Source organism: Staurois parvus, unplaced genomic scaffold (genome assembly GCF_062004578.1).
Source record: "Staurois parvus isolate SC_StPar_1 unplaced genomic scaffold, SC_StPar_1.0 ptg002140l, whole genome shotgun sequence".
In the NCBI taxonomy this organism is placed as follows: Eukaryota; Metazoa; Chordata; class Amphibia; order Anura; family Ranidae; genus Staurois; species Staurois parvus.
Window position 1 is genome coordinate 1,270,129 of NW_028319936.1, and position 23,664 is coordinate 1,293,792.

Here is a 23,664-nt window from a genome sequence, read left to right on the forward strand (position 1 = left end):
GATCACGTGACCCGGAATCGGGGGTCCCGATCGTTAGAACGGGACCTGAGACTCTAAGTGACACCCCAGTCTCTGTGCTGGGAGCACGCCGAGCGACATGCTGCCAGCACAAAGACAGATACGCAAATATGCGGCCCCACGGAAAAAAGCCCAGTTCCGTGAGGTTGCATATTTGTGTGCCGTCGGCATCAAGGGGTTAATGGACATTCATCCATATGTATTTTACAGCAATCGGTTATCATTTTCTAAGAAAATTCTCTCTATGTATAATGCTGCAGCTGATGGGCAGAATTTTTTGACTTCATATGCGACAGGCAAATCTTGTTTGGAATCTAAAAGTTATTATCCTGTTGAAGAATCCTTTTTGAAAATAATAGACTAATAGGGTGAATCTTTTTTGAAAATGATAGACGAATAGGGTGACTATTCTTTGAAAATGATAAATGAACAGAGTGAATCTTTTTTTTTTAAAATGATAGACGAATAGAATGAATCTCTTTTGAAAATGATAGATGAATAGAGTGAATCTTTTTTGAAACTGATAGATAAATAGGGTGAATCTTTTTTGAAAATGATAGATAAATAGGGTGAATCTTTTTTTGAAATGATAGACGAATAGGGTGAATCTTTTTTTAAACCGATAGATGAAGAGGGTGAATCTTTTTTGAAAATGATAGACAAATAGGGTGACTATTCTTTGCAAATGATAGACAAATAGGGTAAATCTTTTTTGAAATGATAGACGAATAGGGTGACTATTCTTTGAAAATGGTAACCGAATGCTGTAAAATACAGACAAATGTCCGGCAAACATTCACTATATGAAACACACATTTAATCCCTTATAAATAGACCCACGTGTATCTACTAGATTTAGATGGGATGAGACATAAAAGAAAACTACAAAACTGATTTAAAAAACTTGCTTCCCTGACTGGTAGGGAAATGTTGGGTGGCCTACATTTTGCATTTTCCTCATTGTTTAGTGGATGTACATAGGTAGAAAAATCAGAGAAGAGTCTGACTGATCATTCCAAAACAAATAATCCCACCCCACTGTGACTGCAACTTGTGAATACTAATGTCTTTAAAGCTGTATTCTGTTAAATTGCAGATGAACAATCATATAAGCATGATGTATGCACATATTTTTGGAGCGTACTTTGGATTGGCAGTGTCATGGTCAATGGTTCCACCGTTACTTGGCAATGAGGCTAGTGGGCAGTATGAAAAATCTGAAACTAACTCCGAACTGTTTTCCATGCTCGGTAAGTGACCTAATAATAAGTTTGCAAAAATTGCTTATGCATAGTCCAGGGCTGTCTCTGCTCTTTGTAAAGTAGACAGCATCACTGATGTATGGATGTAATCAGGCCTGGGTGTGGCAAGTGAAATTTAACTAAGCTTTCAAAAGAATGGGATTAATCACAGTTCATTCATGATTTAGCAGGGAGGGGGGCAATTATTTTTTCACATAGGGCCAGGTAGGTTTGGACAGCTTTTTTCCCTTAGTAAATGAAATCGTTTTAAAACTGCATTTTCTATTTACTTGGGTTATCTTTGTGTAATATAACAATTTGTTTGAGGATCTGACTCATTTAAGTGTGACAAATATGCAAAAGAATAAACATTCAGGAAGGGGCAAATACTTTTTTACAGCACTGTCTGTATGTTGTATGCAGTTTGTATGTATGTTGTATATATGTGTATGCAGTGTGTATGTATATACAGGGGTGGACTGACAACTCATGGGGCCCCCGGGAAATAGGGGATCATGGGGCCCCTGTGTCCTTGCCCAAACTCAAAAAAGCTTATGAAAAAGGTACCAGGGGCATCTCATGGGGCCCCCTACTGACCCCTGGCCCTCGGGCAGTGCCTGAGTTTCCAAATGGTCAGTCCGCCCCTGTGTATATATACTGTATGTACTGTATGTTTATGTATGTGTATGTAGTTTGTATGTATGTTGTATATATGTTTATGCAGTATGTATGTATATATAATGTATGCATGTATGTGTATGCATGTATGTGTATGCAGTGTGTATTTATGTTGTATGTATGTATATGCAGCTTGTAAGTATGTTGTATGTATGTGTATGCAGCATTTATGTACATGTATGCATTGTGTGTATGATGTATGTACATGTATGCATTTATGTAGTGTACATGTAGTGTCTATGTATCTTGTATACATGTATGTGTATTCAGTGTGTATGTATGCTATATGTACTGTATGTGTATGCAATGTGTATATATGTTGTGTTCTGTTCCAAATGTTGCTTTATGCATTGACATACCTTGTTAGACAAAGTCTGTCTAGAAAGTATGGCCACCTGCAGACTTGGCATCATCCACAGGCAGCTTAACTCTTCAATAAGACACAGACATTGAATCCAAAGCAATTTTACTTCAGTTAATTGCACTACAGAGGGTGCATTTTTCAGGCTCTTGAAGTGTAAGAAGACAATGACTTTCCTAATCCCTGTTTCCTTGAATAACTAACACTTATTGAGGGAGCATGAAAGAAAAGGGAAGTGTCTAGCTAGGTATGAGCTAACTAGAACTAAACAGGAGGAGAGGACAGAGGGGAAAACCTCACATAGTAAACAAGTTGTAGTGGCCCAAAACTGCTATTAGATGATAGCATACTACAAAACAATAATAACCTGATGGAGTTCAATACAATACAGAAAAATCACATAAAAGTGGGGCAGAACACATTCTATGCATGCATAGGTGTTACTGCTGTGCTATGTACAAGAGTGGTGTAAGGGACCGCCCGGTGGTACCACTAGCACTCCACTGATCGGATGTTCCCAGTGCACGGAGTCTAAGCCCCAGAGTACTTGTTCACCAGGGCCCCTGATGGTGGGGATGGACTTGGAGTACCCCAGGACCAGGTCGTGACTACTGAGGACACCCGTCAGTGGTAGGGGTATTCGCCAGGGGCTCCCACGGGAGAGAGCCAGGTATGAGGAGGTCTGGAGACCCCGTAGAGAGGGACGGATGGATGGATGGCTGAGCAGGAGCAGGGTCATACAAGCCGGGTCGGTAACTATGGGGACGGTGCGGTACAGAGCAGCGGGCAAAGAATAGTCGGGTCACACGCCAGGTCAGCAATAGCAGGTCAGATCCAATAGGGGGCATTCAGGAGAGAGGTCAGGCAAGCAAGGGTCAAGAACAGGAGAAAACAGCAAGGTCAGGGCACAATCCGGGTCAGCAACTTACTTTAGACAGGTTCACAGGTTCACAGGATACAAGAGACCAAAAGGCACTGAATGACAGCTCAGGGCCGTTTAAATATCCCGCCCTGCACTGTCATTGGTGCCAGGCACGCGCCCGTGGACACTACTGCGCATGCGCGAACCTGATTGCCGCGGTCGGCCAAGTCCCGGCGCTCGCGTAGAGGGAGGTGTACTGCGCCTGCGCCGAGCCCAGCGGCGCGGCGATCTCCGACATTGCCCCCCCCCTACGGGCAACCTCCGGATGCCCACCCGATCTCTCCACCACGGGTGATCACGAAGAAACTCCCGGACGAGTCTCGGTGCGTGAACATTATGAGCCGGTTCCCAGGAATTGTCCTCAGGACCATAGCCCTTCCACTTAATTAGGAATTGGGTCTGGCCCCCCCTTCTTCGGCACTTAAGGATCGTTTCTACCTCAAATTCCTCTTGTCCTTCGACCGTTATGGCCTCCGGGGGTCTGGATTCTTGTTCTGGGAAGGCATCTGGGATCACTGGCTTCAGCAGGGATACATGGAAGACTGGATGAATTCTGAACGTGTCCGGAAGGATAAGCTCGTATGCCACTTCGTTGACCATCCGCTTTACCTGAAAAGGCCCCACAAATTTAGGTCCCAATTTTTTCGAGGGACAAAGCATCTTCAAGTTGGTTGTGGCCAACCACACCTTCTGCCCAGGCCGCAACGCCAAATCCCCTCTTCGTTTCTTGTTAAACTCTTTCTTATTGTCCTCTTGGGCCCGAGCGATGGCTTCCTGGAGTAACTTGTTATTGACGGAGAAGAAGGTCAACGCATCCTGCGTTGCCGGAACTGGGCATTCAGAGACCAAATCAGGGAGAAAGACAGGGTGGAACCCATAATTCGAAAAGAATGGGGACTGCCCCGTTGCCGAATGGCTTGCGTTGTTATAAGCGAACTCCGCCAGGGGTAAAAGTGACAGCCAATCATCCTGCAGGAAAGACGTGTAGCAACGCAAGTATTGCTCCAGGGTCTGGTTCGTCCTCTCGGTCTGACCGTTGGTCTGAGGGTGAAACGCGGAGGAGAGGGACAACTTGATATCCAGGGCCTTGCACAGAGCCCTCCAAAACTTAGATGTAAACTGGACCCCTCGATCAGAGACGATGTCCTCAGGTACTCCATGAAGTCTAATGATCTCCCGGATAAATATTCGCGCCGTCTCGGTTGCTGACGGAGTCTTTCTTAGTGGCACGAAGTGAGCCATTTTGGATAGGCGATCAATGACCACCAGAATTGCCGTGTGGTCTTGTGACGGTGGGAGCTCGACTATGAAGTCCATCGCGATCTTCTGCCAAGGCCGTTCGGGAATCGGCATCGGTCGCAACAGCCCCCAGGCTTTGCTCCTTGATGGTTTGCTCTTCTGGCAGATGGTACAGGATCTCACGTAGCGCTTGCAATCCTTAGCCATGTTTGGCCACCAAAACGAGCGCCGGAGAAGCTCCAGAGTCTTGACTGGGCCAAAGTGACCTGCCAGCGGGTGATCGTGGCAATGCCCCAAAACCAGGGTCCGGACTTCCTCAGGTACCACGATAGAATCCTCCTTCCACAGGAGTCCCCCTTTGTTCTGGAGGGATACCCCAACTGGGGTTGGTGTGGCCGTAGATGCTTCTATTAACTTGGAGCGAAGGTCCGTCTGGAGCGCCAAGAAGTTTCCTGAGGACAAGATAGTGTCGGGTACCAGTTCTTCTTCGGAGTCCTCAAACATACGAGATAGTGCGTCGGGCTTCGTATTTTTAGATCCGGGCCTGTAAGTAATATGAAAATTAAATCTGGAAAAGAACAGGGCCCATCTTGCCTGCCGTGGGCGTAGACGCTTGGCAGTCCTCAGATATTCCAGATTCTTGTGGTCTGTGAAAATCAATATGGGGTGTGAGGCACCTTCCAGCAGGTATCTCCATTCTTCTAGCGCTGCTTTGATAGCCAGCAGCTCTCTATCCCCGATATCGTAATTTTTCTCCGCTGAGGTGAGTTTCCTCGAAGAATGCTACGGGATGGAGTAACTCTTTGGTGCCTTTCCGCTGAGACAGGATGGATCCTACCGCATTCTCCGATGCATCTACCTCCAAGATGTAGGGCAGGGCCGCGTCCGGGTGGCCCAGGATGGGTGCCGAGGTAAATAGCTTTTTCAGAGCTTCGAAAGCTCTTTGAGCCTCTGGTGTCCATTTGAACCGGGTTCCAAGTTTGGTTAGTTGAGTAATGGGGGAGACCAGACCCAAGAAGTTCTTGATGAACTTCCGATAAAAGTTTGCGAACCCTATAAACCGTTGGACACCTTTTTTGTCCGTGGGTTCAGGCCAATCTAAAATTGCAGAGACCTTCTGGGGGTCCATCGCGACCCCCGCAGTGGAGATAATCAGGCCTAGAAACGTGATGCTAGATTGCTCGAAGCAACATTTCTCCGCCTTAGCATATAACCCATGCTGCCGCAATCGCCCCAAAACTTTTGCCACATGTATCCTATGATCCTCTAGAGAGGGTGAAAAAATTAGTATGTCGTCCAAGTAGACGATAACAAAGACATCCAAAAAATCCCTGAAGATGTCGTTCACAAAGTGTTGGAAGGTGGCTGGTGCATTGCACAGCCCAAATGGCATGACCAAGTATTCAAAGTGGCCAAACCGGGTACGGAAAGCAGTTTTCAACTCGTCCCCCTCTCTTATGCGTACCAGGTTATAGGCCCCCCTTAAATCAAGCTTTGTGAAAATAACCGCAGCCTTTAGGCTCTGAAACAGTTCTGGTACCAATGGTAATGGGTAACGATTTTTGATCGTGACCCTGTTCAGCTCCCGGTAGTCGATACAAGGTCTCAGGGTTTTGTCTTTTTTCACCACGAAGAAAATTCCCGCTCCTGCTGGAGAAGTGGAGTGGCGGATGAATCCCTTCTGGAGGCTGTCCTCGATATATTCCCTTAGGGCCCCCAATTCAAGCTCAGATAGGGGGAAAATACGCCCAAAAGGGATTTCAGAGCCTGGTAACAGGTCGATTGGACAGTCATACGGGCGGTGGGGGGGCAGAGTATCGGCTCCCCGCTTACTGAACACGTCCAGGAACCCATGATAGGCTGCGGGAATAACCTGTTTCAAATCGGAGTCTCCTTCGGAGCAAAGGAGAACTCGGGGCCCTGCGGGGCCCGAAGTGCGACAATGTTCCCGACAGTATGGGGAAGGGAACGAGATTGACCCGGTTTCCCAGTCAATCTGGGGGTTATGGGCCCGTAACCATGGGAGCCCCAGAATGACTGGGAAAAGAGGTGATGCAATAGCGTCCAGGCGGAGGAACTCCTGGTGCTGGTTGGCAATGATGGTGGCAATGGGGGGAGTTTCCTGATTAACTACCCCCGATTTTATCTGGGAACCATCAGCCAAAAAGATGTTGAAGCCCTTCTGTCTGTGTTGGAGAGGGATACCCTGCTGGTGAGCAAACTCTAAATCCAGGAAACAGCTGCATGCCCCCGAATCAACTATGGCTGTCACCTCCACGGTCTTTCCTGGAAGCTGAAAGGAGAGGGGCACTACTAAGTATTGCGATGGACAGGTATTGCTAATAGACAAAGAAGAAAAACGGGTGCACTTACTCATTTTCTGAGGGCAGGATCGCACCATATGACCAGCTTCACCGCAGTAAAGGCAGAGGTTCTGGGCTCGTCTGCGCTGGCGTTCCTCCGGTGATAATTTAGGCCGTGCCAGACCTAGCTGCATAGGTTCCGGAACATATCCTGGTGGTGGGTTCTGGATGCTTTGTCGGGTTGGTGGGCTGGGGCCTAGGAATGGACCCCAGGTATTTCCGCGACCCTGGCCGGACCTCTCAAGCCTGCGTTCCCGCAGTCTTCGGTCAATCTTAATTGTCAGGGCAATAAGGTCTTCTAGAGACTCGGGAACCTCCACCCGGGCCAGCTCATCTTTCAAGGGATCGGAGAGCCCCATATGGAACTGGTGCAATAGAGCGAACTCATTCCAGCTTGTGTCCCCCATCCACCGCCTGAAATCAGAGGCGTATTCCTCTGCCGCCCGCCGGCCCTGTCGGAGCGCATATAAGGTCGCTTCGGCAGAGGCTGCCCGCTGTGGGACATCATACAAGATGGCCATTGCTTCAAAGAAACTATTGACCGATCCCAGGTGAGGATCATTGTTTCCCCTTAGCCGGTGGGCCCAATCCTGGGGTTCACCCTGTAGTAGTGAAATAATGAATCCTACCTTCACGTTTTCGGTCAGGAAAGTACGGGGTTGTAGCTCAAAAAACAAGAGACAGGAATCACGGAATGACCAGAAGCGTGTGCGGTCCCCGTGAAAACGCTCTGGTAGGGGTACTCGGGGTTCTGCCATAGGGAGCGGGGCGGAAGCCCCTGAGACTGGCTCCTGAGCTACCAGGGCCGGGGGTGCAGAAACCGGGGCCTGTGGGGCAGGGTCAGAAATAGAGCCAGTCTGGATGCGATTCTCCAGCTGCATGCATCTGTCCTGCAGGGCCGTTACGGCCTGCGTCAAATTAGCTAGGTGCCTGCAAATTTCCTCTAGCGGGGAGGGCCCTCCTCTAGGCTCAGTCATGGCCTTTTGGTACTGTAAGGGACCGCCCGGCGGTACCACTAGCACTCCACTGATCGGATGTTCCCAGCGCACGGAGTCTAAGCCCCAGAGTACTTGTTCACCAGGGCCCCTGATGGTGGGGATGGACTTGGAGTACCCCAGGACCAGGTCGTGACTACTGAGGACACCCGTCAGTGGTAGGGGTATTCGCCAGGGGCTCCCACGGGAGAGAGCCAGGTATGAGGAGGTCTGGAGACCCCGTAGAGAGGGACGGATGGATGGATGGCTGAGCAGGAGCAGGGTCATACAAGCCGGGTCGGTAACTATGGGGACGGTGCGGTACAGAGCAGCGGGCAAAGAATAGTCGGGTAACACGCCAGGTCAGCAACAGCAGGTCAGATCCAATAGGGGGCATTCAGGAGAGAGGTCAGGCAAGCAAGGGTCAAGAACAGGAGAAAACAGCAAGGTCAGGGCACAATCCGGGTCAGCAACTTACTTTAGACAGGTTCACAGGTTCACAGGTTCACAGGATACAAGAGACCAAAAGGCACTGAATGACAGCTCAGGGCCGTTTAAATATCCCGCCCTGTGCTGTCATTGGTGCCAGGCGCGCGCCCGTGGACACTACTGCGAATGCGCGAACCTGATTGCCGCGGTCGGCCAAGTCCCGGCGCTCGCGTAGAGGGAGGTGTACTGCGCCGAGCCCAGCGGCGCGGCGATCTCCAACAAGTGGTGATGAAAAGAATTAAAGAGGTTGCTGTGAGCTGGGCTGTGTACACTTCTGACTCCTAAACTATATATGTTACATTCACTTGAACCCTGCACTCTGTGCATTACCCACTCCTGACCCCAACACTTTGTCATTATATACCTACTTTCTGCAATACCCCAGACCCCTACACTATATACAGAACAGTTTCCAACCTGGAATCCTGCATCATGTATGTTTCATACATATGTCTCTTGCACTCTATATACAAGCTCAGGTTTTAACCCCTCCCATTGTTAGCACAATTTTGATATGCTCACCACTCGGAGTAGTGTGTATAGCCCCTCCCAGCACTCTGCCCCCCATTCTCAGGAATTCTGATTTTCAAAAGTTCCCAGGTATGGTTACTTCATCAGCAAGGGTAAAAAAACTGGACAGTGATTAAAAAGAAAAAAAGAAACATGAACTTCAAGTGAGAAGGGAGTATAGCACAGATTACAGAATGAAAAAAATTATATATATATATATATATATATATATATATATATATATACATATACGATATATATATATATATATATATCGTGTATATATAACAGGCAGATACATGTAAAAGGGCATATAAGTATTCCTCATTTCTTGCATTTCTCCAATTTATACTTACATTTTCCTGCTGTTATGAAAAAAAGGCTATTGTTAACAGAGCTCAGTAGCTCAAGCTGAAAGTAAAATATAAAAGTAAATGAGTCAGAGGAATTACTCAACCTCTGTTTTGTTATGTGCCTCCATCAGAGGTTCTATTTAGAAACAAAATGACAAAAGAACAACAACTTTAGCAGTGGTTTTCCTTAAGGGAACCCAAAGGATGTCAAGTATATTCTCAATATTAAATGTTTATTTGTAAAAAGAGAACTTTTATTTACCCCTAATAACCATTGTTTCACTTTTAAATTTGGAAGCTGACTACTGGATGAGGGCAGCAAGAACCTTTCCAGTAGTGTAGTTTTCATACATCAGCCTTGTAAAATGCCCCTACTTTCATCACTTTGTCTGTTGGTTTCATAGGTATTGAAGCATTTAGGTTTAGATGTCAGATGAAGATTGGGTTTTTATGTGACCTTTGAAAAATAGAACAGGCTGTTATGGAAACAGTTTATGGTTTTGGTTTATTGCTGTATTCCATTTTCTCCACTGCAGCATTTTTTTTTTTGACTGAGCCACTGTACATCAGTTTGCTTATTGTATTACTAAGGCCTATAGCCCTTAGGCTGCATCCACACTTGAATGTTTTGTAGCTTGAATCTCCAAAAAAGCTCAAACTTAAAAAATGTATTGTTCTCTATGGTGCCTGTTCATATCTGATCACGCGAACAGGCACTATAGAGAACAACTGATTTTTTTTAAGTTTGAGCTTATTTGGAGCTTCAAGCTACAAAACCTGTGAATGCAGCTTTAGTATTGGTTGGTCACTAATTATTTCTCTTTTCTTTGTAAATTAAGTGTTTACCCACATGGAAGAAAAATATATTTGAAATATATTTTTAAAATATTCTTCCCAAATATATTGACATATATTTGAAATACTACAATTTTGTCCGTATTCAATATATTTATATATATACACTGCATGTTGAAATGCATTTTTTTATATATTACAACATATATGAAAAAAAAAATTTAAAATACATTTTTTTAAAATACATCCTTCAGATTTTTTTTTAACATATAAAAAAGTAATTTTAACATATATGTAAATGCATTCCAAAAATGTAGATTAAATGTATTTTTAAAGACATACAGTATACCGTATTTGAAAATGTATTTTTAAAAATATTGTTCATATATTTTGTAATAAAAACACATTTCAACATACAGTCTGTATGTATGTATGTGTGTATGTATGTGTGTGTGTATATATATATATATATATATATATATATACATATATATATATATATATGTATATATTTATTGAAATATATTGAATACGGCCAAAATTGTAGTATTTCAAATATATGTCAATATACTTGGGAAGAATATTTTTAAAATATATTTTTCTTCCATGTGGGTAACCTAAATTGCAATATTAATGTTAACCACATTGCTGGATTGCATTCTTTATAACACAGATCCTTCTTTAGTACTTATGACCCATGGGATATACAGTATTTACCATAAGACAGTTACCAAAGAGATACCTAGCAGAGAGAGTGGCAACATCAGTTATACAGTATATTTTTTTCTTTTGAGCCGAGAACATCTAAAGTCAAATGTGTAGGTTAAGGAAATGCATATATATTTATATATATATATGGGAGAAGGTGGTGGATATAGATATATACATATATATATGTATAAATATATCCACCACCTTCTCCCATTTCTGGGAACATTTGTCGGAAGACTTGAACGGAAGGGGAACATAGTGGCTGTTGAAAGATTCAAAGGCTCCCAGGTCTACAGCTCAGGTTAAATGCAGGTATCCAGTGAACTGTACAAGCAAGCAGAGGTAAGTCTGCATAAAAAAAATGGTGTTATCATTGGAACATGTTTAGCAAAATGTCTAAATACAGCCCTGAGCAAAGATTTACTTCAGTCTTTTAAGGAAAAGGTTTTGCAAATCTGACAAATGGACATCCTAAGGTTTTTTGGCAATGCTTTAGTCCTTATGCTTAGCAGATATAAAGTATAACAAGAAGTATTTTTAGTTTTAGTTTTAGCTACAGTAGGAAAAGTTGAAACCCTGTTTTGCTTTTTTCCCTGTTCCAATGGGGAGATTTTAATTTTTCTTCTAGAAATGTAACAGGAAGCAAGGGGAAATCTCTCCAAAGTGAGGGCAAATCCCCCTAGACAACTACTACTGAGATGTTCCCGTTTGAAGATTTCCTCTTCCTATTTAGTAAAATATTGTATTTTCCACTTTCTGTCCAAGTGGCAGTGGTTATTGGTGACTAGGACAAAAAGACAAGGGGAATCCTAACCCTTCCCTCAACTATGCAAAACTTTAAAAAAAAAAAAGTTTTCGACTGTATGTAAACTATAGGTGCCGTCTTCACACATTATGGCATATACAAAAAATACTGTACATATATTCGGCATCCAATGAACAAACCTCTGCTCAGAAATCAAACACTCAAACCTTTAATACAGCATTATAAGGTGTCTCTAGGCCTTTGATGTTAGCTACTCTTATTGCATAACAGGTCCCCAATGGTCACATTGACAAACCGCTACTTGGTGGACAGTCTACTTGGAAAGTAAGATTAAACTATTCTTGTGATTTCTTACTGCTGGAATAATATATTTTATATTTTACCTCCTAGGAGCTCTGTTTATGTGGATGTTTTGGCCCTCATATAATTCTATGCTGCTGAAAGATCACATGCAGATTCAAAATGCTGTTTTTAACACCTATTTTACCCTGGCTGTCAGCACTGTTGTGGTATTTGCTGCATCAGCAATCTTCAACAAGAAGGGGAAATTTAAAATGGTAAGTGCAGATTTATTATCCCTGGCAAGAGAGTTTAAAAACATACAAGATAATTATAAGCCCAAATACATACCAGTATGAAACTAATTTGGACCGGAAATCTCGAAAGTATATGTGTAAATTTGCTATTTTTATTGTAATGGTGCTGCAGAGTATAACATACACTATTGTTAGTGGAAGAAAGCAAAGAAGGGGCGCACTTTCCTTGTGCATTACCGTGATAAAAAGGAATTTATTTAAAAATAACAAAAGTATATACTCACAAACCAAGATTTATAAAACAAGCTAGGAAGCAATGTGACAGTCCGAGCAAACGGTAGTCTGGCAACAGGGTATGCTAGCGCACTTCAGGAGACATACTCCCTTCTTCAGAGCTAAAGCAACTATACATAATGAAAACTTATTATATATAGAGGAGTAGGATGAAATGAGAGGCCAACTGAGCAGATCATGTGAGGGGCCAAAAAGGCTCCTCCCCCTCTGGGTAACCCCTCTTTCGAAGGGTCGACCAATCGGGATGGGGGGAAAAGGAGAAATAATGCGACAAAGATGTCAGACGACCAATACGTGACGACTGCCAAAATATAAAAAAAACAAAAAAACAAATGGAGTATTCATACATGTGTTTGTTTGTAATGTTAGTGGAGAGTGCACCCCTTCTTTGCTTTCAGATTCCCCGATTTTTGGAGGGCTGCACCTCAGCGAGTGACTGTTACTGTGGTCCTGGGATGCTCACAGACTTGAGCGCTTGTGTTGCTTTTTTTTCTCCATACACTATTAAGTGGAAGTTAAAGAGGATTACTGTAGCTGCTAACTATAATAAAAAACAAAAAACACTTACCTGTCCAGGGATCCAGCTAGGGTTGCCACCTCATCCTTTTAAAACTGAACACATATTAGTTTCACAGGTTCTGAGGCTAAATGAATGCAGATAAGGCACTTAGTTTAATTGCCACACAGAACCTGTGTAATTAATGTGTGTTTGTGTTTGGTTTTAAAGGGATGAAGTGGCAACCCTAGATCTAGTGCCTCACCTGACCAGTTCTTTGCAGGTTTTCAGGTCCAAGGTGCCAGTACCTTAAAGTGGATCTCCACCCAAAAGGGGAAGTACCGCTTTAAAGACTGGTCCCCCGCTCCCCATTAAGGATTGGCACCTTTGGGGAGTGGGTACCCAAAATTGACAGGTACCCGCTCCCACTTCCACTGCGATCACCTAGGTGATCGGAAGTAGAAGTTGTCCTCCTACCCTCCCTCCCTGTAGTCTTCTGTGACATGTGACAGGTCCCAGAAGACTACGGGGCCATTCAGGAAGCGCAGCGCTACTCATGCATGCTCAGTGGGTACCCGGCTGTGAATCTGCAAGCTGTCACAGCCAGGTGCCCACACTAAAGATGCTGACACCTGGAACACCAGACGGCTGGTGGAATGGGCTGCGGGGATCGTGGGACAGGTGAATGGCTCTTTTTTAAAAGTCAGCAGCTACAGTGTTTGTAGCTGCTGACTTTTATTTTTTTACAGTGTGAGTGGAACTCCGCTTTAACTGTGGGCAGCTAGTTGTGACTCCTTGTGGTTTCATAATCGACTGCCCACTGTGCATGCACGATCTGCGCTGCTCCCCGTGAATGGTCCCGCAGTCTCCTGGAAACTGTGACATATCCCAAGAGGCTGTGGGAGACATGGGCGAACCCAAATTGGCCTAGGTGATAAGGGCAGAAGTAGGAGCAGGTACCTGTCCAAATCAAGTACCCGCCCCCCCCCCAAAAAAAACATTACAAATATTGGAGGGGGGGAGGAAAAGTAGAACTTCCCCTTTTGGGGTAAGTTCCACTTTAAATGTATAATGCTTACCTTTAGCTCCTCCTTGAATCCAAGAGGGGCCATGAGAATCTAACATCTGACACTTCAACATGTGTTGGATGCTTGGGCTTGCTCCCTGACTATTTGGGGCTACCCACCAGACTATGTCACTAGTGTGCCCCTTCAGTGCTATTGGCATATGTTAATGATGTAGCAGCTGTGTTCGATGATGTAGATTCTAATGGCACCTTTAGTCCTCATGCACACTGGACATTTTTACAGCTGCTGTTTTCGGCTTTTGAGGTTTTTTCTACAGCTAGTAAACCGCCCAGCATGTTATCCTATGTGTTCATAAACACAGACTGTAATCAATGTTTTTTGGCAGGGACATTTTTTGGCTGGAAAAAAAACCCCCCAGGACTAGTGGGTTTCTAGAGGAGTTTTTTAGCTGTAAAAACGCTGTAATGCTGTAAAACACGGCAAAACGCCGCAAGCTGTATTTGGACTTTTTTTGACCCCCCCAATTTTTTCTCTTGGTAAAAAAAAAAAACGCTAAAATACACAAACATGGAAAACCGTAGGAAAACACCACTAATCGTGGCAAAACGCCACTAAACACTAATGAAAAAGTGCTAAAAAAAAGCTGAAAAACTCACGTTTTTCACGTGACTTTACACAGCTAACGTTACCAGCATTATCAAAATGTCCAGTGTGCATGAGGGCTTAGTCCTGCAGGAAAAAAAAATTGATAATAAGTGTATAAATGTATTTTCCATTGGTGCCTTTGTTTTAAAAGTTTTAATACAACATTGTCACTTTACATTCACAATTTTTCATTGTATTTACAATATTTTAAAGGATAAGTTCACCTCTGTAAAAAAAATAAATAAAATAATAATAAATGCACAGCTTTTTTGCAGGTAAAAAATGTGTATGTATTATCATTTTTTTAGGAGCCTAGAAAACATTGCACCCGTGATCAGCAGATTGCCTGCAGACCTGTTTGTATATCTGTGTGCTCATACCACATACGAACAGGCAGATATACATAGACAGGAAGAGAGAATAAACTACCACAGCGCTCAACAGCACTGTGGTAGTACATTGAGAATTACAAGCTGACAGCCGCAAAGGTTGTCGAGACTTGTAGTTTTTCATTCACAGAATTCTATGAGTGCATGACAAGGATATTTGGATAGCAGACACGGAGAGCAGATCCCTGATCTACTGACACAGCGGGAACTCGGGGGTTGCGGGGGCAGCTGAATATGGGTGTAACATGTTAGAAAAGGTGAACTTATCCTTTAAGCATCTCCTTTTCAGGGATTCCCGCTAACCTAATGAGGCTAATTCATACTATTTGTGTTTCCACCCTATGGGCCATCGCCCTACATTGGAAATCACCTGTAGTCCCATTGGCTTCTGTTTTGCGGTGAGTTGATATGGTCATGCTCATGGAACGTATTCAGTACACATTATTGGATAGGATGCATTTATTCAACTGTAAATGGGATGGTTGGAAGACACATCGACATCTATTGTTAGAATAACCTGATTTGTCCTTGTCACATGATTCATGCTGTTGATCTGCCAACATTGTTGCTTGCTTCTCTCATGTACTTGATTTTTCTTTTGTGATTGTCTCTATATAAGTGAAAATTTCTTACGTGCCTTTTTCTTACTGTTCATTCTAACTCATCTATGATATACAGTTTTTGTAGACTGCCTTTCAATAAAAAAAATTTCTAAACAAAAAAAGCTTTGGAGCATCTTTTATCTCTAGGAAAATCTGGAAGGTGCCTGCTTTGTTACTTTTATAACACTGACCCCAGGGGCATCCCTAGGCAGGTGAGGGGGGTGTGCGCCGCACCAGGTGATACCTATTGCAAGGGGGTGACACCGGAGACCCTCCACGAAAAGGTAAGTTTTCAATCAAGTCAACGATCCCCACAGGATAGATCGGATCTGCAGATTGAGTATAATGGATCGGAGTCTAATCCATTATGCTCCCCAATCCGCAGATCCGATCCATCTTGCGGGGATCATCGGCTTGCTTTAAATCTTACCTTTTTATGGCGCTCATGGATCACATCTGCGGATTGGGGAGGATTATGGATTGGACTCCGATCCATTATGCTCAATCCGCAGATCCGATCTATCCTGCGGGGATCGTCGGAGGGGGTGTCACCAAGTGTTCCAGCACCGGGTGACACCAACCCTAGGGATGCCCCTGACTGACCCCCAGGTAACTTTCACTGCATTTTAAAAATAGATGTGAGGGCTGTACTGAAAGTATTGCAAAAGTGGCCATAACTTTTTTATTCATTTATGTAGATGGTTCAAATTGTATACGCTGGTAGAGTAACTCTTCCTCCGTATTAATTGTTCTTCTTTTTTATTGCAGGTAAATAATGGATTTCAAGCAAAAGCAATGTGCCATCATTGAGTTTTTGATGAAGGCGAGGTGTAGGTTGTTCAACATCCACAGAGGGCTACATAATGTTTACGGAGATGATGCCATTGACAAGAGCAATGAGTTGTCATTGGTGATTCTTGTCAATGGCGTCATCTTTCTGTAGCCCTCTGAGGATGTCGAACAGCCTACACCCCTCTTTTGTCAAGAATTCAACATTGCTTCTGCTTGGAAAAGAAACAATGTTTTGGGGTTGATTTACTAAAGCTAGGGAATGTGAAATCTGGTGCAGCTCTGCATAGAAACTAGGCAGGTTTGTCAAAGCGTAAAGGAAAATTTTGGGAACAATTGTTTTTTGCCAGTGCAGTACGGCTGTGCCAGCACTGCACGGGTTAACTGCTTGTTATGCTCTAGGGGAGAGAAGAGTGGAGATATACTCACATGACCCACTGATCCTCGCAGCACAAGACTGGTCCCTTCGGCATCCCCCCCCCCCCGTGGTCCAGTGGTCTTGTAAATGGACTGTTCCCTGACATCAGCAAGCTCAAAGCACACTCCACAAACAGGAACAGTCCACCTCTGGACCACGGGGGAGCATAGTTTTCCGGGGGATCGATGGGTCAGGTGAATATGAGCTTTGTCTTCACCCCTAGAAAAAAGGAGCAGCTGAACCACACAGTGCAGGCACAGCTCCACTGCATGGTGAAAAGACATTTTTGACTGGAGTTCTGCTTTAATTGAATGAGCTGAAGTTAGAAGCTAATTGGCTGCAAAGCATAGCTGCACCAGATTTTGCACTCTTCCATTTTAGTAAATCAACCCCTTTGTGTTTGCGATAAAATGTAGGGAGAAAAATGTCTGCAGCTTATTTTTATCTTAACAGGTTTCTATTCCTAGCCTTTAATAATTGCTACATTTATTACATTAGGCTAATTTAAATTATAGCAAAGCCTCACCAAATGCTTACTTCAGTGCCCAGCAGTTTTAATTCAGGTTCTGAACACAGGGGTGCAAGCAAGGTTATTATTTTACTGCTCATTCATACCTGAGCCTTCTATAATCACCAGTAGAATTACACAATTCTACCCACAATTCTGGAACACATTAAAATTGCTGAAAAACATGCAATGCACATTTGGGTGCAATTATTGTTAATAGCACACCAAGAGCGCAAAGGAAACAGGCGTTTTGTCGTGGTACCAAATGATCAAAACCGCATATTCCAAAAACATGCCAAGCTAGACTTCAAAAAAAGGTACAGGAGCTACTTTGGCTTGTTGGTGGAGAAGAAAGCATCAAATTCAAATGAATCGTGCTGCTCCACAAACACAGGAAAACCCATTTTAACCACTTGCCTACTGGGCACTTATACCCCATTCTTGCCCAGTCCAATTTTTAGCTTTCAGCTCTGTTTCATTTTGAACGACAATTGCGAGGTGATGCAACATTGCACCCATATGAATTTTTTATTATTTTTTTCACACAAATAGAGATTTCTTTTAGTGGTATTTACTTGCCACTGGGGGTTTTCTTTTTGCACTATAAACAAAAAAAAGAGCTAAAAAAACATTTTTTTTAAGTTTTTCTTTACTTCTATTGTAAAATTTTGCAAACAGGTAATTTGATGAGGCTGCACTGATGGGCACTGATAGGCAGCACTGATTGGCACTGATGGCAGCACTGATGGGCACTGATGAGGTGGCATGGATAGGCAGCACTGATGGGCACTGACAGGAGGCACTGATAGGGAGCATTGATAGGGGGCACTGATGATGCTGCGCTGATAGGTGGCACTGATGGACAGCACTGATGATGCTGCATTGATGGGTGGCACTGCTGGACACTGATAGGCGGCACTGATGGGCACTGATGGGTGGCACTGATAGGTGGCACTGCAGGGCACAGGTGGGTGGCACTGCAGGGCACAGGTGGGTGGCACTGCAGGGCACAAGTGGATGGCACTGCAGGGCACAGGTGGGTAGCACAGGTGGGTGGCACTGCAGGGCACAGGTGGGTGGCACTGCTGGTTGGCACTGCAGGGCACAGGTGGGTGGCACTGCTGGGCACAGGCGGGTGGCACTGCAGGGCACAGGTGGGTGGCACTGATCATCAGGGCACTGATCATCAGTGCCCTGATGATCAGTGCCAATCCCTTCGCTGACAATTGCTGGTTCTTGGCAGTACTTTCCTCATGCTGTGACAGCGTGAGGAAAGTGCAGCCGATAACTGGCAACTGTATTTACCCGGTGATCTGCTGTGTCATTAGACACAGCTGATGATGTGGTCAGGGCAGACTGACCATTTGGAAACTCGGCACTGCCCGGGGTCAGTAGGGGGCCCCATGAGATGCCCCTGGTACCTTTGTCATAGGCTTTTTTGAGTTTGGGCAAGGTCACAGGGGCCCCATGATCCCCTATTGCCTGGGGGCCCCATGAGTTGTCAGTCCACCCCTGGACATGGTAAAAGGCCACCGTGATTGGCTGTTTACCATATCACTTGATCAGCTGTGTCCGAAGGACACAATGATCACCGGTGGCACCAGGTGCACGCCGCTGGGGGGCACATGTTCTGGAATGAAGTCCATGGACGTCGTCCCAGGATTACACAACTGCGCTGTAGCCGTCCTTCAGCTATCACGCGGTTGGGAACTGGTTAAAACACACTAAGTCTCAGTTCACACTGTACAACTACATTCCTGTGCAATTCACATGCGATTCAGTGAGATGCAATTGGAGCCCATTCATTTTGAATGGGCTCAAATTGCACCGCATCACACCAAAAATGTGAATGCACCTCTTTTGGAGCTGCAACACAACCATGGTCGTTTTGTACCACTTGATCCAGTGCAGGCAATCACACTGCACTTGGGGTGTTGTTAACTTTGTATTGACACTTGCAGCAGATCACAAGGACAGTGCAATTGTGTTTCCCGCACCGCAGTAGCATGAACCTAGGCTAAAAACAAACTGCTCTGCTGGCCCTAAGCAATGAAGATATCAGTGCTATAAGAAAACATTTCAGAGAAGAGGTTTCAGTTTCCAAGGCAGTATAAATATGTTTTTCATATAGAAAAGTTAGAATGTAGCTATGATGATAAACATTAATTCAAGTAGTAAAATGTAACAATTTTAATTACACTGCATCACATATACTGTAGATAAAATCTCTGTTACCTCCCAAAGGAAATTGTCTTCCTGATCTTTATTAATTTACTGCATTATCAGATCCAGATCCGCAATGCTATGTTGGCTGGTGGAGTCGCAGTTGGATTTTCAGCGTACATGGTTCAGTATCCATGGATTACAATGACCCTAGGTCTACTAGCTGGACTTATTTCCACAGCAGGACTAACATACCTCCAGGTAAGCAAATATAGAGATAACACCAATAATTTCATACAACAAAACCCTGTCCATAATAGGCACAGTCAGTATTCTAAATCTTGAAACAAAGCATTGAGCCATCTTAAAGTGTTACTACACCCACAACAGTAAAATCAGTCTGTATATGCAGTAAAGCATAATTGTTATAGTCACTGTAAAACCTAAGGGGTTAATCCTCTGCATTGTGTGAAAAGGCTGTTTGATCCTTCTCTGCCCCTCCTCTTGTTGTAATGACCACCTGATAAAGACTGAATCCGTAGGCACATGCACATGCTCAGTTTGGTGTGTATTGCTAGAGAGGATTTTTTTTTCTTGGGAGAGTGCATGTGATCAGCACAGGGCAAAGCAGCACTGTCCAGACAGAAGGTCAGAGGTTTCACAAACTCCTAGAGCAGAAAGAAAACTCCTCCTACAAGCTTTCACCAGTGCTCTGCTGAAGTCACAAGACTGCTCTAAATGCTGATGAGAAAAGGTATTTTGTTTATATTTACTAAAATAATTGCATTTCCATGTGTGTGTACTGTGGGAGACCAGATATAGTGAATGCAGGGTCCTGGGTTTAGTATCACTTTAAATCATTGTCATAAAAAGGAAGTCATGTAAAAGCTGAATGAGTGCAGTCACACCACAAGGCTTGTTGAGTTGTGAGCTCTAATGCTCTAGTATAGCACAGGTCAATTATGGCCAAGTTTAAAGGAAACTTTTCATGAGAAATTATGGAGGCTCTCATTGATGATGATGACGATGATGATAATTAATACTATATAGGATTTATACAGAGCCAACAGTTTATGCAGTGCTTTACAACATGAGGGCAGACAGTACAAATACAATACAATTCAATACAGTAGGAATCAGAGGTCTTTGCTCACTAGAGCTTACAATCTAGAAGGGAGGGTCAAGAGATACAAATGGTAATAACTGTGGGGGATGAGCTGATGGAGAAAATAAAAGTACAGTTGTTAGGAGGGGACAAGATATGCCTCCCTAAGTAGACAGAGTAGGAGATAGTCAAATAGATTGGGGTAGAGAGTTCCATAGGATGGGAGAAGTCCTGGAGGCGAGCATGGGAGGAGGTGACAAGGGAACTAGAGAGCAGGAGGTCTTGGGAGGAACTAAAAGAATGATTAGGTTGGTATTTTGAGACTAGGTTAGTGATGCATCGGGGATGAGGGAGGTGTTGAGTTGTTGAGATATTTAATTAATTCTTTGAATGAGCGGAAGCCAGTGGATGGATCAGCAGAGAGGAGTAGCAGACACTGAGGTGATGAGTCTGGCAAGCAGTGTTCATGATGGACTGGAGGGGGGATAGCCTATGTAAAGGTAAGCCAATGAGGAGGAAGTTGCAGTAGTCGAGGCGAGAGATGACCAGGGAGTGAATTCAGAGCTTTGTTGTGTTATTGGTTAGGAAGGGGCGTATTTTGGAAGCGTTGCATAGGTTAAGGTGGCAAGCTTTGGACAGTGATTGGATGTGGGCCTGTAAGGATAGTTCAGAGTCCAGAATTACATCTAGCACCTTGGCATGCGGGGATGGGTTGATAGTTGTACCATCGATTTTGCCAGAGAAGTCAGGGAAAAGGGGGAGGAAATATTATTAGCTCAGTTTTGGATAGACTGAGTTTGAGAAAGTAATGAGACATCCAGACTGATATGTTTGTTAGGAAATTAGTGATGTGTGTGGAGACCGACACAGGAAGGAAGTATAGATCGAGGATAGAAGAGGTCCATGAACAGAACCCTGAGTGACCCGAAAAGAGAAAGGAATAGGAGTAAGTAAAATTGTAAGGAAAGCCAAAGGAGACATGGGATAGGTGGGTTGAGAACCAGTGACGAGTACAGTCACAGAGACCAAAAGAGTGAAGTTTATGAGGAGGAGGGGGTGGTCTACTGTATCAAGGGCAGCAAAGAGGTCCAGGAGAATAGGTACAGTTGCAAGAAAAAGTATGTGAACCCCTTGGGATTACATGGAGTTTTGCATGAATTGGGCATAAAATGTGCTCTGAACGTCATCTAAGTCACAACAATAGAAGAACACAGTCTGCTGAACATAATACTATACAAACATTAGATGTTGCCATGGTTTAATTGCACATAACATGTAAACATTCACAGTGCAGGGAGGAAAAACCAAATGTTTCCTGTAGTTGCAGATCAGACCTGCACAACTATCTGGAGTAATTTTGGACCACTCCTCTTCACAAAACTGTTTCATGTAGCAATATTCTGTCCTGTTCTGCATCTAAACCTGTTCTGAACCTGATCTACACCTGTTCTGAACCTGCTCTAATCCTGTTCTGAATCTGTTCTAAACCTGTCCTCAACCTGATCTAAACCTGTACTGAACCTGATCTAACCCTGTCCTGAACCTTATTTAATATTGTCCTGAACCTGATCTAATCCTGTCCTATGGAAATGCAATTATTTTAGTAAATATAAACTGCTAAATACCTTTTCTCATCAGCAGTATATAGAACAGTCTTGTGACTTCTATCAGCTTTCAGCTGAGCACTAGTTAATCTCGGAGGAGGAGTTTTCTTTCTTCTCTGACTGTCCTATGAGGCTGCATGACCCCTGACCTTCTGTCTGGACAATGCTGATTGGCCCTGTGCTGATCACAAGCACCCTTCCAAAATAAAAACAAAAAAACAAATCTCTAACAATACACACCAAACTGAACATGTGCAGAGGGCCTCCTGGGGCTCTGTACTATCAGCAGATGGAATGGGGACAGTAGAAGAAGGGAAGGAAAAGAGAAGACAGGATCAAACGGCTTTTTTACGCAATGTGGAGGATTAACCCCTTAGGTTCAGCAGTGAGTATAACCAGCATGCTTTACTGCACATACAGACTGATTTTTCTGTTGTGGGTTTAGTAACATTAAATAATGCATTACAATTGAACTAAACCCATTAGATTTTAGTCGACTAAAATATGACTAAAACAATTCAGATGACTAAAATATGACTAATACTAAAATGGCATTTTAGCCAAAAGACTATACTGTATTTTCCGGCGTATAAGACGACTTTTTGACCCTTGAAAATCTTCTCAAAAGTTGGGGGTCGTCTTATACGCCGGTACACGTCAGGGGGCACTTTTTAGGGGGGCGGCGCGGTGCTGCCGCCGTCCGCCCCTTCCAACGGAAGGGACACCAAGTACAGGGGTGGGCAGAGGGCTGCAGTCTCTTACCTGGCTCCCACGATGATCCATCCAGGAGGCGCTGCTCCTTCAGTCACTCCGGCCACTCCCTCACTCCTGCCGCTCGGCTCCGCCTCCTCACCGGTGATTGGCCGCCAGAACTGTAGCTCAGGAAAGGCACACAGGTGCACACATCGAGTGAGGGTAAGTGTGCAGTGCAGAGGTGCTGCTGCAACCACATATGCTGGCTGCAGCAGTACCATACTAGAACAGGAGTCAGCAAGTGTCATTGGTGTCAGTGGGAGGAATAGTGCCCCATCATTGGTGTCACTGATACTAATGATGGGGCACTATTCCTCCCACTGACACCAATGATGGGGCACTATTCCTCCCACTGACACCAACAATGGGGCACTATTCCTCCCCCCACTGACACCAACGATGGGGCGCTATTCCTCTCCCCACTGACGGAGTACTATTCCTCCCACTGACACCAATGTTGGGACACTATTCCTCCTACTGACACCAATGATGGGGCACTATTCCTCCCACTGACACCAATGTTGGGACACTATTCCTCCCACTGACACCAATGATGGGGCACTATTACTCCCACTGACACCAATGTTGGGACACTATTCCTTCCACTGATACCAATGATGAGGCACTATTCCTCCCACTGACACCAATGATGGGGTGCTATTCCTCCCACTGACACCAATGATGGGGCGCTATTCCTCCCACTGACACCAATGATGGGGCGCTATTCCTTCCACTGACACCAATGATGGGGCGCTATTCCTTCCACTGACACCAATGATGGGGCGCTATTCCTCCCACTGACACCAATGATCGGGCGCTATTCCTCCCACTGACACCAATGATGGGGCACGATTCTTCCCACTGATACCAATGATGGGGTGCTATTCCTCCCACTGACACCAATGATGGGGCAC

At 44.4% G+C, this 23,664-nt stretch overlaps 1 protein-coding gene across 1 annotated transcript in view; it reads left to right on the forward strand.

Annotated features, from left to right (window-relative positions):
- LOC149432452 (RH-like protein) overlaps window positions 1-23,664 on the forward strand; it is an 86,186-nt gene that overhangs the window by 50,035 nt on the left and 12,487 nt on the right. Inside the window, exons 4-6 of the mRNA XM_089665119.1 lie at window positions 1,115-1,268; window positions 11,811-11,977; window positions 19,412-19,549. Of these exons, the coding sequence (XP_089521245.1) occupies window positions 1,115-1,268; window positions 11,811-11,977; window positions 19,412-19,549 (459 nt within the window). The remainder of the gene's footprint in view (window positions 1-1,114; window positions 1,269-11,810; window positions 11,978-19,411; window positions 19,550-23,664) is intronic.